The 15,575-nt window shown below is 35.0% G+C and overlaps 1 protein-coding gene across 1 annotated transcript in view; it reads left to right on the forward strand.

The window, feature by feature from the left end:
• Positions 1-10,659: 10,659 nt before the first annotated feature.
• Positions 10,660-15,575, forward strand: part of LOC108694772 — a 195,692-nt gene continuing 190,776 nt past the window's right edge. The window contains exon 1 of the mRNA XM_018204429.1: positions 10,660-10,911. Within this exon, the coding sequence (XP_018059918.1) occupies positions 10,660-10,911 (252 nt within the window). The remainder of the gene's footprint in view (positions 10,912-15,575) is intronic.

Raw genomic sequence — 15,575 nt, forward strand, 5'->3', positions numbered from 1 at the left:
CAAAAAATTTTAGCTTGTGATTTCTTACGGGAGCGATATACCATATGTAATTGCACTATGCAGTAATTAACAAATATTATATATAGCTGTTAATTTATTATTAAAATCTATTAATTATTTCTAGTAAATCGCATAATGTTTAAGCATTAATAATTTTAAATTTACTAACTTTATACCTGATCAATTCATCAAGTTTATTGATTAAAGAATTATCTTATTACTTTGAACACTCGTCTATTTATTATTAGTAAACCGTATTTATGTATTGCTCGAGATCATTGGATTTTGAACAAATATACTCAAATAGTTTCCAAACTTTTTACTACTAATTAATTTTCTTATTCTTCTTTCGACAGTCTTCTCCTTTGATTGCCTCGCTTCTTTCGCTCGGCTTCTAGCAAAACACGTTTAAGCTCACAATTATTTAAGGTAGTTCACGGTTTCGTACTGCAAAACAAGACCGCGGAGATAGAAACTAGTAGCGGGAAACTGGCGACTGTTGCTGTTACTTCTTGCTGATCCTATTTTATCGTGGTATATTGTTGTATGCTGTACTAATGTCATGCGGTTATGAAGGATAGAATGCCATAACTTTGAGCACGCTTTAACGGTATCTTAAACTCGTTACTTACTTTATTACGGTGATTTTAATATAATAATAGGATCACTAAAATTAAATAAAATTGATAATATTAATTACATACAAAAGTTTTTCCATTAAAAACTATATAACTATATAACTTGTCTTATTACGGAATGCGGAAATTAATAATGCTCAATTGGTAGAATAATATTCGCATACTCATTTTACAGAATAATTATAGTAATAAATATATAATTTGTGAAACAATTTGTATACTCATTATGTCGTAATAATTAATTAATAATTAATATACATAACGTAAAATAATATCTGTTCTTCGTAATCGTTTCACATTCATAACTTACATTTTTATTGTCCACGATTATAATTAACTAGAAATTATGAAAATTATACATAAGAGATTATTATTAAATACAAAAAAGATTTTTATTTCTCGTTGCATATTGACTAAACGATGAGATTTGTAGCGTTGGCATAGGTTGCAATTTGTTTTCAATGAACACGACTATGGCGATCCCCCAACGCAGTTTCCTGCTGATCAGCAGAAATTAGCATAGCCAATTTATGTTGGTCTATAAATAACATGTTTATCGTTATAATTTATGTGCATCGCGATGTGCCCTATCGACATTTACGCAAAGCGAGTTTTAGATCAGAAAAAGATGAATGTATTTTATCGCATTGTAAAAGCACATATAATAATATGATCCAATTTTACATCTAGGACTTTAAATTTAGAGATTTCTAAAAATCTACTAAATTATTTAAAGATATTCTGCTAATCAATTCTTAAGAGCACGTGAGCAATTTTTCTATTTTTCTTATTTTCATTAAAATACATGATGTATTAATTTATTAATGTCTTTTCCGATGTGTTCTTATTGATTTAAAAAGATAATTAAAGATGTAATTAATATCCATATTAAAAATTGCTTCATATAGTTATTTTAATGAAATCGTTAAATATATAGCTCAAATTTACATCAGCAACGAATCAGAAATGAAGATAAAATCGCAATATATTACTGTTTTTCATCGCATGCATCAGCAAGTGATAAAATCAAATGTTGATAAGATTTTATGCATAAATCCCATATATCAATTGAATATATGTTAACATGTTATATTTAGATTTGAAAACATTGTATAAGTTTATTAAATATGTGTCATTTGATTAATGCACATTTTTATAAAGATTTTTAGGCAAAAATTATATACATATTTGCGCATACAATATTATGTTTGTATAATATAAATACACATTCAGTATGTTAATCAGTACATGCCTGCAAAATTCTCCTGAGAGAGGAGATAAAATATGTGTTTCATCAGAAAGTTCATAAATGGAGGTGTATGAGTTCTATACCTCTTTATAGTGAACCTATAGAAAGTTATACTATGTTCGTTGTCAAGTTAGAACGCTCTCGTCCGGAAAGCGATCTGTCATATCTATCAGGAATATGCTGTGAGACCGTGTATAATGGCCGAAAAGACCTGGTTAACTGCAAAATTGTGCCGCGGTCTCTCGTGGAATTGCGTTGACTCGCGTTTACGCACAATCGATGCATCTCCATCCCTCAGCTCGCTGTCGCCTCTGCGTGTTCGTAATTGCACACGCAACCACGGCGTACGTGTGTTTGGAAAATACAAGTGTGTGCGTGAGAGAGAGAGAGAGAGAGAGAGAGAGAGAGAGAAGTGGCAGAGACAAGAGGGAGAGATAGAGGGATACGAGGAGAGGTAGATAGGTGCGTGGACCGAGCTTTCTCTCACGTGCGAGTGCGAGCGATGCAAGCGAAATAGGAGCGTACGATATGCAGCCATTTGCATACATATAGGGTCATTATAAATATACCGACTCCCTACAGCCGTGTCTCTCCATCGTCCAGCCCATCAGGAGCAGAGGCCGCTTGCGAACTGTCCGATTGCTCCGCTTATCCGTTATTGCGCCCGTCGCCTTTGCTGTCACCACCTCTGCGCTTCGGGACGTTCCCAGGTCTCGACGGTCGTTCCGGCTCTGAACAAGCGTTTTTCATAGATATTATAGCGGCTGCAGTACTTCCCTACGTGAAACACATCCGGCGAGATTGCACGGCACACTGCTGAAGTGTTAATTACGGCGTTATCGTCACAGAAGCCGCGTTTGTTTGTTGTGCATTTCTTGGTAAATTTCGTGGCAACATCGTTACGAAATGTTCTGCATGATATTCTCACAGAATATCCGATAGAAGACTCTTGAATATGATAAACGCTATACAAATTAATTATTTTATAAGAAATTATTAAATTTGATTTTGTTAAATTATGTGGTTATGATTGCTGACTTTTGTTTCTTAATAATTTCTAGTATAATAAAGAAGAAAAAAACAAAAAGAAAGAAATTATAAATTAATATTTTTTTCAAATATTTTTTGTTTGTGTGACGAGTTATATTCCTATTCCAAATAAAAAATTTCATAGACGAAGATAAATCGAGTTTCGATATATACATAATATTTAGCATTCTTTATTATATTGTTGGCAGTATATCGATTGTAACAGAAAAATACCTTGGCAATGCAGAAGTGTAAACACACGTGTTGCCGTGCGGCGAACGCACGCACGCGATATGTCGCCCTCGATTATCCGCAACTCAGCAAAGTCGATAAGGGCATTCCATGCAAAAGCGATAAGTGGAAATCGCTTTGGCCACCGTGCAGAAAAAAAAAACGAATCACAAAGCATCGACAAACGGATGTAACGATTGCGTTCGCATGACATGTGAAAGACCTCTTAATGGTGCATCTACCTCCGCGTATTATCGCGGCCTTTGGGAGACGCGAAAAAATATCTCGACGTCGAGCGACCATAATCTTGCAACGGCTGCGTCATAACGCGGACGATGCTACGAGCTGCTTGCACGGGTGCATCCTATTAACATATTCACCAGCAACGAGTAGTAAACTCTTTTCTCCGCGTACGCGGGCATGAAACGGTGCTATAAATGGTACGTTGATGGGTTTGCGCCGAGCGCGTCAACGCTTGCGCCCCGAGTTAGGGGTAGATGCGCATTACAAATGCTAATGGGGAGCGCATAGTAGATGTTCCGCATAGAATACATTACCGTCTCGTTCCTCAGTCATTAGCCACGAAAATACGAAATTTCCTGGGTGCAGTGTATACACCATATCTATCGTGCTCGCGAGCCTGCTCGTTGATGGCGACCCAATGGAAGACCGCCGACCGCGGGCGCTTTGAATTATAGATGAGTCGCGAATCGCATTTAAAGTCTTTACAATTGTCGACTTTTTCGTTGATCTGCATCACTATATTTCTCATTTGCTTCTTAATGGTAATGGAAATTTGATTAGACGGAATATTTTGATGAAGGAAATATGTTTTACATATTGTTTTTATTTTTAAAGCATATATATAATGAAGTAAAATAATAAATTTTTAATATAACAAACAAGTTTTTTCTAAATTTATTTATTTATGTATTAGGTGTACAACTTTGCTTCCGCCGTTTTCCTATAGATGGCTTTAGCGGTAAGTGGTGGTCGAAATAAATAGATCATAGACGTCATACAATAAACTTGGGCATCGTCAACATAACCCCATAGAAACATTAATCGATTTGTGTCTGCATCATAAAGTTATTCTCGATTGAAAATGTCAGTTTACGAGCCAAATTCTCGTCATTTGCGGGAGATTTTAATTTTTTGCTTCAATATGAAGAAATCTGCGGCTGAGGCTCATCGAATGCTCTCAAATACTTATGGTGAGGCCGCTATTAGTGAAAGAACGTGTCGTGAGTGGTTTCAACGCTTCAAGAACGGTGATTTTGACGTCCAAGGTCATGCTCTGTATTTGGTGGGACCAGCTCGACGTAGTGTATTATGAACTGTTAAAACCGACTGAAGTAATCACAGGCGATCGGTATCGAACGCAATTGATGCGTTTGAGCCGAGCATTGAAAGACAAACGGCCGCAATACAACGAGAGACACGATAAAGTGATTTTGCAGCATGACAATGCTCGACCCCATGTTGCGAAAGTGGTCAAGACATACTTGGAAACGTTGAAATGGGAAGTCCTACACCCGCTGTATTCTCCAGACGTTGCTCTCTCTGACTATCACTTGTTTCGATCAATGGCACACGGCCTGGCTGACCAGCACTTCCGGTCTTATGAAGAAGTAAAAAATTGGATCGATTTGTGGATAGCCTCAAAAGATGACCAGTTTTTCCGACGCGGGATTCGTACGCTACCCGAAAGATGGGAGAAAGTAGTGGCCAGCGATGGACAATACTTTGAATCATAAATGTATAACCAGTTTTTTACAATAAAGCCTCGAATTTCGGAAAAAAAACGACGGAAGCAAAGTTGTACATCTAATAAAAACATTTTAAGAATTTTTTTGTAAGTAATAACAAAAAAGTTTCATGGTAAGTTACCTATTTTTTATATCATCATCACTTTAATAGTTTAATAATTACATTACATAGTATATGAATTTGGATTGTGAATAGTTGAACATATACATATTATTGTGCTGATGTTTCGATAATAATTACAATTAGAACAATTATTTCATTCGTGAACAGTTAATAAATGTTTTATAAAAAATATCAGTAATTATTAGTTTTGAAAAGATGAAATTTTCAGCAGCATAGACGAGGAACGCTGAGATTACTGAGCTGGTCTGATGGGAATTTATTGATGAATTAATTACAAGCATGTGCGTGATTCCTTCTACGACGATAACCGCCAGCAATTTTTAATTAACACGTACGACAAAGGGAGCCAAATGACCAGTACTGATCGATTCATCGGAGCGCTAACTACATTCCTTTGGTTACACTTCTCTCTTAGCAAACTAACACAAAAGAGAAAAATATTCATACTTTCATCGAAATTTTTATAGAATGATGTAGAGAAAGACTGGTTGTCTGCTCACAGTTTTTTAATAATAATTTTTAGGGAAAAGTATGTATAAAATTTTAAAGCATTATATAACATAATTACATCCCTTAAGATTGAGAGAAAAATATTACTTTTAAATACATCATCGTAAATAAATAATTTAATTTTAATTAAAGTTACGAAAATGTAACAATTAACTCCATTCTTAAAGTGTGGGGCTAATTGTTACATAATATTGATTGTAACATTCCAGTAGTAATACATTTTTTATGAACAATGAGACATACAAAAAATAGTTTTTATATTAATTTCAGTTCTATATTTTAAGAAATAATAGTAATTATGATATTGATATAAGTATAGTTATTTTTATCATAAAATACGTAATTTGCTTTTCAGCTTTTGTACTACAGCTTTTGTACTACTTACAGTTTCTATATAGTTTCTATGAAAAATTAAAAAATAATATCTATATAAAATATTATATTTATAAATATCTTTTCTAAAAAGAAATCGATCTAAAAAGATCAGAATGTTTAATCCTGGTTTGTTTTGGATATCCTATTCCATATGATGATGATGATGATCGTTTTTAATAAAAGAGATTGTATTCACAAACTTTGTCAGAATAATAATTATTCAACTATAACAAAAATTTTCTAAGACATGTTATTTTCCATAATTACAAGGAAATCGCACTGATAATGGTAAAAACTTATCAGACAGCAAAATAGGAAATGAGGAAAATTTATTCATTAACTTTATTTTCTTAAAAGTTATAAATAATACACAATGTTTTTTGATGAAAAGTCTTTTACACGACAAATTAATATTACAATAATCAATAATTTAAAAAAAGGAGATTTTCACAATCAACCCCGTACGACCGGCCCCTTCTGTACTTATTACTGAATTTTTTTTATTTTTTCAATATCTTATTACATATTTATCTGTAATCAATATAAAAATAGCAGACTTCGAAATTAAGACGACAACACAATAAAAATTTCATTATTGTAATAGATATTTAATCATTCATTTTCCGACATGGATAATACAGAAATATAGTAATATAAGTCAATCTGGAAAGACAGAATCCGTGCTACGTTAGAAAAGCAAGAAATCGAGCTGTACAAAAAAACAATAAGATATACATGACAACTTCAGCAACGGAAGTAACGGTAACTGTTTCCGCACGAGAAACGACGCTCTGCGCGCCCTCAGTCTCGGGATCGTCTGACCTACCCTCTCTTCTACCACTTCGAACGAAGGAAGGAACGAGCCAGACTCCTACCCTCTGCCACCCACTCGCCCCTCCAGCCTGACGGACCACCCCTCCATTTACCGCTGCCGCCGCCGCCGCTGCCGCCGCCGTCGTCGCCACCACCACCGCGATACATTGCGATACAGGGTTCTTGTCTCCACGCTGCCTACCTACGTGCAGGACCAGCGCTCCACCAAATCCATAGTCCATTATACCCTAGTCTACGAGACGCCGTCACACTATCACCTTATATCCGTCTGTTCATCCGCCATTATCATTTTTTTATCCATCGCTTGTAACTCGCGCTGTGACACTTTTTCCCTCTCCGTCACGCCAATACCTACAATCGCCGGCCGCATAAACACAACATCATATCAGGACGCACGCGTATAAACAACCACGTTTACGAACCGGTACGCGTTCCCCCCGTCGTTCTTCGGCGCTCGTTCGAGAGACATCGTTCTGAAAACGGAAAGACGTTCGCGAAAGTGATATTTTTCGGCAGTGCGTGACAAGTTCGACGATTGTGACAGGTGCTCCGAGTGCGTATGTTAAGTGATTATTTTAGTGCAAGGTAACGTGAGAATCTTCCTAGAAATACGCTTCAACAAATTATAATCTGCAAATTATAATCTCGCAGAATGGTGTTCGTGTCCGACGGCTAAACGTCTTTTATGGCCTAGCAAAGAATATAAAGATTTGTGAGATTTCAAGCGACACTATCGATCCGAAATCTATCTATCCGAATATTAATTAACGCTAATTTGATTAGCACGCTAAAATCATTTGAATTATTTTAATCGAGACTGGAAAATTATAAATAAATTTTATTTAAATATCTGATGACGAATCCCGGTATACCAAGACCGATTTATTTTATATCCTTAGAAATTGAATAACAAATACTGATTGATATCTGGTTTATATGTATCGAGATAAAAGGATATTTTGAAGCAGCTGCGACAAACTCTAGATAATTCGATTGATAGGATAAGCGCGCACCTGATACCCTACGCAGTCTCTCGTACATCTCGATTTCTTCTCATCGTTTAATTGACTTACACCAAATGTTTTATTCTTTTGTGTTTTATTCTTGATTATTTGCTCATTTGCCGCAACACGATTAAATTTCTAAGAACACAAGCGACATTTATCCAATTCCAACACATTGTTCTAGAAGTGAGAAATGATCTTTATATGAACACTCCCTCGTTGCTTCCATATTAACAAACCAACTTCCGTATTAATAAATAAATAAACGTCAACTTGATATTCCGGGAATTTGCGGGCTTGCGACGCACATTGCCTACTTAAAATTCACGGCGTTGAGATTTTATAAAAACTTCCGATATTAACAACGAGACGCAGGGTGAAAGTAGTTGAACTCAAGCTAGTACGAGCCACGTGAAACTGGTCGCTATTTCGCCGGGTTGTACAGATCCTGGAGGCTTGAAAGCCCCTGATTTCCCGCGCACAGCAAGAGCGAAGCACACACAACCACCCCAACCAACCAACCAACGAGTCGACCCACCGCCACCAACCCCTACACACAACAACCCAACGAAGCATCCCCCACTCTGAATCGCACAACAGCCTGAACGGAAGTGTTAGTCAGTCGGCGAGCGACCTTCCAACATTACGGGTTAGGTTCCCTCTTTTTCCACCCGTCGTGTCTTTAACCTCATTTGTACGATCGCGAGGACCGGCCGCTTTGTTTGATTTACCCGTGAAGGAAATAGAGAAAGTCGCCGCAATTAAGGGGGTGGATTCTCTTACAAAGATCGAAAGTAACCGCCGCTTTTTATTTCATATGTCATTTGCGCGGCAATAACGTTTAAATAGATTTCTATGGTCCACACCTGTCATATATGAAAGATATTTAAAGCAGCGTTAGCAAGAATAAAAAAAGGTGCTATTTGAACGATCAGTGATTATCATTCTTCCAATTGTGCGTGTACCGCGAACCTCGTGTCTTTTTCCGCAACGCGTTCGTAAGCTAAAACCTTTGTGCGACGCGTGCGATTGCGAGTGTTGTTCACCATAGTCTAGTCATCATCAGGAAGATTTTAATAGGTTTTAATAACAAATAACATGCAAGTTGCAAGATACATATAGTAGATACACATGCTGCAGTATCTTCAATCATAAAGTGGGAATACATTTTATGATTTATATTGCTGAATCAACTAATATAGAGCTCCAAAACAGATTCCTCCGTTATAGACTCGAACGGATTGCTAAGATTGAAACACATATGCTCTGCTGACTAGGAAGACATCGTCAGTTTGCCGGTTTTATATATAATGCGATGAAACGTGTTCAACAATTGTATTATCACAAACATAATTGAGTCTCGAAGCCCATTATTTATAATTTAATACGTAATTATTGTTAATGCGATGATTTGTCCTGAGTATTCACTTTAAAAGAAAGAAGAAATTATTTTGACAAAAAAATATATTGTAAACTTTTTTAATTGCGGTGATGTACACACAAAAATAGATGTTTTGCGATCCATACCGGCACTCCTACTAATATAGATTACCCAAGTCGACCACGTGGCCGTGAAGTGAGCGTCGACTGCGCCAAGAGTATGCGGTAAACACATTCCACAGGACAAAATTCGATAAAATTTAGTATACTCTTCAAAACATTTCCTAGAAAATTGTGACAAACGTAAAAGGCAGTTTTCAACGATACGATCGTGTCGTTTTATGGTAAACAACGGTGCTAACAGAGATTTTAAAAAACTCATCAGTGGTTAGAACACATCAGTGGTTAAATTTGTTTGTTAAAATTCATCTGTTTTCGCCATAAGGCTGCAGTAAGAACTGTAATTTTCCATTAATTCGTTTAAAGTAAGCAGCCTTCTACGTGAGTGTCGGTGTTGTGATACATATTTAAAAAGCAAGTCGAAGTGAAGCGATTCAAGCCTTCTCTGTTGATTATCGCTTGATCCAAGAAGATTTGGAACAGATCAAGAATCAGCGTACACTACGCGCAAGTTCAGAGTAAATCGCCCCAAGTCAACAACAAAGTAGCAAAATCCCACCCGCAGGCAATCGTGAATTTAAAGAAGCCCAAGTTGAAGTTGTTCAGCCCGGCTCAACGATCGACGTCAACAGGACGTATCAACAAACCCCCCAACAAGGAGGGTGGGTGCAGTGGTGCAGTGGTTGCCGGAGGGCCAGCGAGCTTGGGGTGGCCTCGTCCACAGGCGCCTTGGCACCGAGCGCACCGGGCCCCGGGGCTGCGGTGGTGGGTTGCCTGGTTGGGGTGTACCCGTGTTCTCCCTCCTCCACGGGGCCCAGGGGCCCCCTAACTCATCATCTCCAGGCTATCCCGAATCAACAACAGTCGATCGGCTGCCGTGCCTGTTGCTGCGTGCATAGCAATCACCAACCAACTTCGGTCCAGCTTACCAGCCAGCGGGGCGGTCTATCGCTGAGGGTAGCGAGGGTGGCGTCCACCACCTCCGTCCGAGCCGCCCCCTACGCCCACCCCCAGCACCAGGGGCTGGGGCAGGAGTGCAGGTAATGATAAATTATTAAACATACATTGTAGCTTCACTTCGACACGTATTATTACCCCCCTACTACTACCACTACTAGTACCACTACCACTACTTCTACCTCTACTACTACCACTACTACCACTACTAGTGCTACTGCTACGCTTCTACTCTGTTCGTCGTCGTCGTCGGCAATACTTGACAAAAGTAACATAATAAAAGTAACGATACACGTAGTAGCCGAAATTAAGAAAAAAAAAACAAAAAACACGGTTGATGGAGTAAAGAAAGTTACCCAAAACCAAAAACGCACGAAAAAGGTGTAGGGAGGAGACGGGGGCATTGGGTGGAGGTGGTGCGCACATCCTCGGCAGCCCGATGCTGTTCGTCCCGTTCACGGTACCCACCTTCCCTGCGACGCATCATCAGACGACTCATCCTGCGCACCAGTCGCATCATCAACAGCTGCAGGCCAACACCCAGAATCCGGTGCAGCAACCACAGCAGCTCACCCAGTTGAATCAGCTGAGCCATCTGAATCATCAGGGCATCGTGCCGGCGACAACCAATCAGCCGACTATACACAGCACCAGCTGTTCGCCGCAGCAACAAGCAACGACACCGAATAAGGTAAAAAATTATTCAATTGCTTGATGCAATTATATGCAAAAAAAATTTTTTAAATATCGGATAACTTGATAGGGGAATACATTTTACAAAAGATTATTATATACCACAGAAAATATCATAATAATAACAGTATTGTTGAATTTTGTTTCTAATACATCCCTAAATACGTTAATTATATTAAACATGCATACGTATGCAATAGAAAAAGAACGCTATTATAATATTAATAGCATTCAATTGCATAAAAAGAAAAATAATGATGTATTATCATGTATAACATAATTTTCTGCACGTAAAGTCCACATTAATTGAGCAAAATGCGTACTAGATTTTATGAATCTCTCCTGCTTATTGTTAATTTTCTAATGCAATGAAACGTTTGAAGTCTCTTGATCAATATCAGTATATTCTGTCTCACTGTGCCATTACATAAATAATACCAATAAAATTACTTACATAATTTATAAAATGATACTGCTGTAGGATGACATCGGTAATATACATAATAATAGCAATAATAAAAAAAATATTACGTGACTCTCAATATTAATATTATTTCTCCAACTCAATATCAATATTATTTATCATTACGTTATTAGAATTTCATTCCATAACGCAAGTATAAAAAATTTAATTTTTCTGTATCAAACATAAATAATCGTCGATAAGTAAAACAGAATTAAAACAATTAAGTAACAACTATTTGTCAGAGAGAGAGAATAAAATATAATAATTTATCTATATAATATATCTATATAATAATATTGAGATCTGTTTACTAAATTATTTTTAGATAAAATATCAAACATACTTAGCAAATATAGAATGGACAAACTGTTTTAAAATAATAGAATACCTCTAGTATATTTAATATCGCTCATAACATCGGTATTGCGAAGTTTCAAAGCTCACTAATAGATATTTATTAACATTAAGGCCGACAGCCACGATTTATAATCTATATAACGAGAAGGATTTTCCTTCTGGCCATTTTACAGACTTGAACGACCTCTTCCTTACCGGTATCGCTTATGGTGTCAGAATTGTTTCTTCATTTTTCTCGCCCACTTCCTCGTAGCCATGCTTTTATTATCCTGGCGTAGATTCAAGTCAATTTTCTTTAGCAAGCCATAACTCGCTGGAAGATTCTCCCGAAAAGTACGGCGACCAATGCGCCATAGTACGAGCAAGATGTCACGATGTTGGCAGAGGGAACGCGGTTTAATTCTTGAAGTCTGGCAATCCACGGGTGGTGCTTCCTTTTCCGGGGGTTCGTCTCCGTATAGTTCCTGAAGCTGTAGCATAGTTTGGAAAGATCTTCAATCCTTTCCGCTCTTGGCGCCGATGAGAAGGAAATATGTATTCCGCGAGTGATTAATTATAATGTGCCGGATTAAAAGAATTTCTATGTAATATAGATTTATTTACAATATTAATTTATAATATTAATTAATTGTCCAAAAATTGAAAAAATTAGTTTTATATTATTTTCATATGTTTTTTTTTAGTTTATATTTTTAAAAATATAAACTAAAAATATACTAATTTTGTCAAATAGTAATTGGAGAAATATAAAATTAAGTTTTAATTTTAAACAAAACATGTATTATATAAAAAGAAATTTTTTATATTCAAAAAATCTCGTTATAATTTTTTGTTGAATGATATAGAAAGATTGATAGGTCCTAAATCAATGAAAACATTTATATATATTTAACATGCTACGCGAAACGTTTGATCAATAAATCATGTGTGAAGTGACTCTTACGTCACTCTATGCATATTACGTTGAATATGCTATACATCTATTTCCATTATGCCGCATGTAAGTACGCGTCGTGTAATGCACATGAAAATGTCGCTGACTTAATATACGTAGCAAAAGTCCAACACACATGCACTATTACGAGCAACGTTTACGCATTACATATGTGTATATATACTATATAATTTACATAACGGTAATGTATACATATATGGTGTTATATATGCGCGAGCCACGACATCCGTATGTATTACAAATTCGGAGTGTCTACACGTGACTATAAAATGTGTGTTCACGTTCTGTGTACACCGCTTCTTGAACTGCACGTATAAATTTCTATAAGCTAGAATACCTGAATGTGTTCAAAAGATGAAACGTTAACTTTCTACGACTTTTAGTCAAGTAAAGTTAAAGAGCTTATTTTATACAAAATTTTTATTATGGACTTAAAATAAATAATTGTTATTAGAATAAATAAATTGTTTTTGTTAGAGCATATTGTGAATCAGTTTTTTATTTTTAAATATATTTATTTTTGTTAGTATGAATAACGACACTCTATTTCTAAATCTTTATGACTAAATCTTTATACTAATTTAAATACAATTAATCAAAAATCACACAATCCATTTTTAATTAAAAATCAGATATAGCTGTAGTTATTAGCTGTAATCCCATTCTTATCTCGAATATTAAAAAATGTAATTATAAACACAAAGTGTCGTTATATTCTTTTAATAAGAAGAAATACGATAACACCTGTTGCCAAAAGTTTACCATGAATATTTAATCATGATTTGATAGCATTATCTTTCATTAATGTAATTTATTAAGAAGATATTTTCCAATCATAAATTTTTTATAAAATATATCTACGTGACACAACATGTCTTGTATACAATTATCTCGTGTTTCATACGAAGCTATTCTTTCTATTCACACAATGATTTTTATTAATTTCATAATGGAAAGAAATATAAGCAAGATAAACGCAAATTTGAAAAAAAATTTAAGTTGATAATTGTTACATCTATACTCTCTAAATCTAAATCAGTGGAAGTCACTAATTACCCAGTGGCATACTTGACACTAGATAATTAGTGAAATTCAACTAAAAAAGGAAGAATATTTGAGCATTATATAATTAAAATACTGATATTTGCATGTTAATTTCAATTTTCTAATATTATATTTACTGAATTTATGCATTAAAACAAGGTTAGGATCACATAATAAACATTAGATTAGGGATCTCACATTTCATTCATTGATTATCAATGGAATATTTAGCATTGATATCAGTAATTATCTACTAATTTAGATTTAGAAAGTATATAAATAAATTTGTGTTATATTTACATATTTATTAATTTTATCAAACATTATTAATATTATAAACTAAAGTAAATTTTTTAAAATACTATAAAAAAATTATATATATGTATAATAAAAAAACAATCATAATTATCGAAGGAAAATTCATGGCGAAGTATCTCTGTAAAATAAGCGGAAGGCACTTTCTCATCCAATAAAGGGTTACAACTTCACAGGTAGGCCTTTATGAAAGATGCGAAGTACGAAGAGCAATGAGGGGAAGTGGGGAAAAATACCAGAATTTCTAAAGCGAAGGAAATAGCTGCTAGTGGGTGGGGACGGAGGCAGGAAGACTTTGAGAGTTGTTCGTAACTTTATTAATTAAAGGCCGTTAGTCCTTGTTGCTCGATACACCTTATATAGCCACCATGGTCATGGTTCTCTCGTACAAAGAACAAGCTTCTTGTCCCTTTTCCTTTTCTATGCTTCTTGGCGCCTTCGTCAACGCGCTTATCCGCGTATCGATCATCGTCACTGTCCACTATAGTAAATAGTGCCCTTATTCCTACTGTTATTCCTTTTTATGTATTATATTGTTGCTTTTTCCTCGCTTGCATAAATAATCTTTCTTTTAATACATTTTAATCAGTCTCTTAACTTTATGAGAAGAATCTGAAATGTGTAATTATTATAATTCTGTTTTTAAATGAAATAACAATAAACATTAAACAATAAATAATAATAACTATTAAACAATATATATTATTAAATAAACAATATGTTGATAATGATGTAGATATAACAATATTGATGCTAGAAATGCTAACTACAACTTTAATACAATAAAATGATTCAAACTTTTGTTTGAATTACATGGTTTAAATCATGTAATTATTAATTAAATAATTATTTTATATAAGTATATTTTGTTATGGAAGTAAGTTGGTTATTAGAAAACTATAAAGTACAGCAAACTTTCATTAAGTGCATTACTAGTTATAATTATTGCAGAATAATTCAATGACACAAATAGAGAAACTGCATTTCTAAGAATATTTGTAGATATTTTCAAAATAAAAATTAAAAATTATCTGAAATATTTCATTTTCACATAGTAATAACGTTATTACGTTTTCAAAAAAATTTCAACGCTAATCTATGCAGTTTTATATTGATTTATTAATTTGTTTTTATTATAATTGATAAATGCAAAGTTTTCAAGAAAAAAACTATTGTAAAACTCTTTTAAAAGTTACAATTTTGTGATTACGAAGCTTTTTATTGGTGCCAAATTGTTTTTCGATTAGTGACATTTTTATTGTTCATACATTTTTGCCGTACAGAAAAGATAAAATATGGGCTGTGCGTATTATTTTTTTTTATCTACGTTGTTTCTTTTCGATTTTTCCTTCTGATCAAATGTATAGTTACGTCATCCTATAGTGTCATGATTCAACGTGTGATATCACCTGTTCATGAAGTGTTAAACTGAAAGACAAGTACTGAGCATTATCGAGGGTTCTTTCTATCCATATCATATAAAAGAAAAAGGCTCATTCGCACTTCATCGTCTTATGTCCGCGTT

Source organism: Atta colombica, unplaced genomic scaffold, assembly GCF_001594045.1.
Source record: "Atta colombica isolate Treedump-2 unplaced genomic scaffold, Acol1.0 scaffold125, whole genome shotgun sequence".
NCBI classification, from domain to species: domain Eukaryota; kingdom Metazoa; phylum Arthropoda; class Insecta; order Hymenoptera; family Formicidae; genus Atta; species Atta colombica.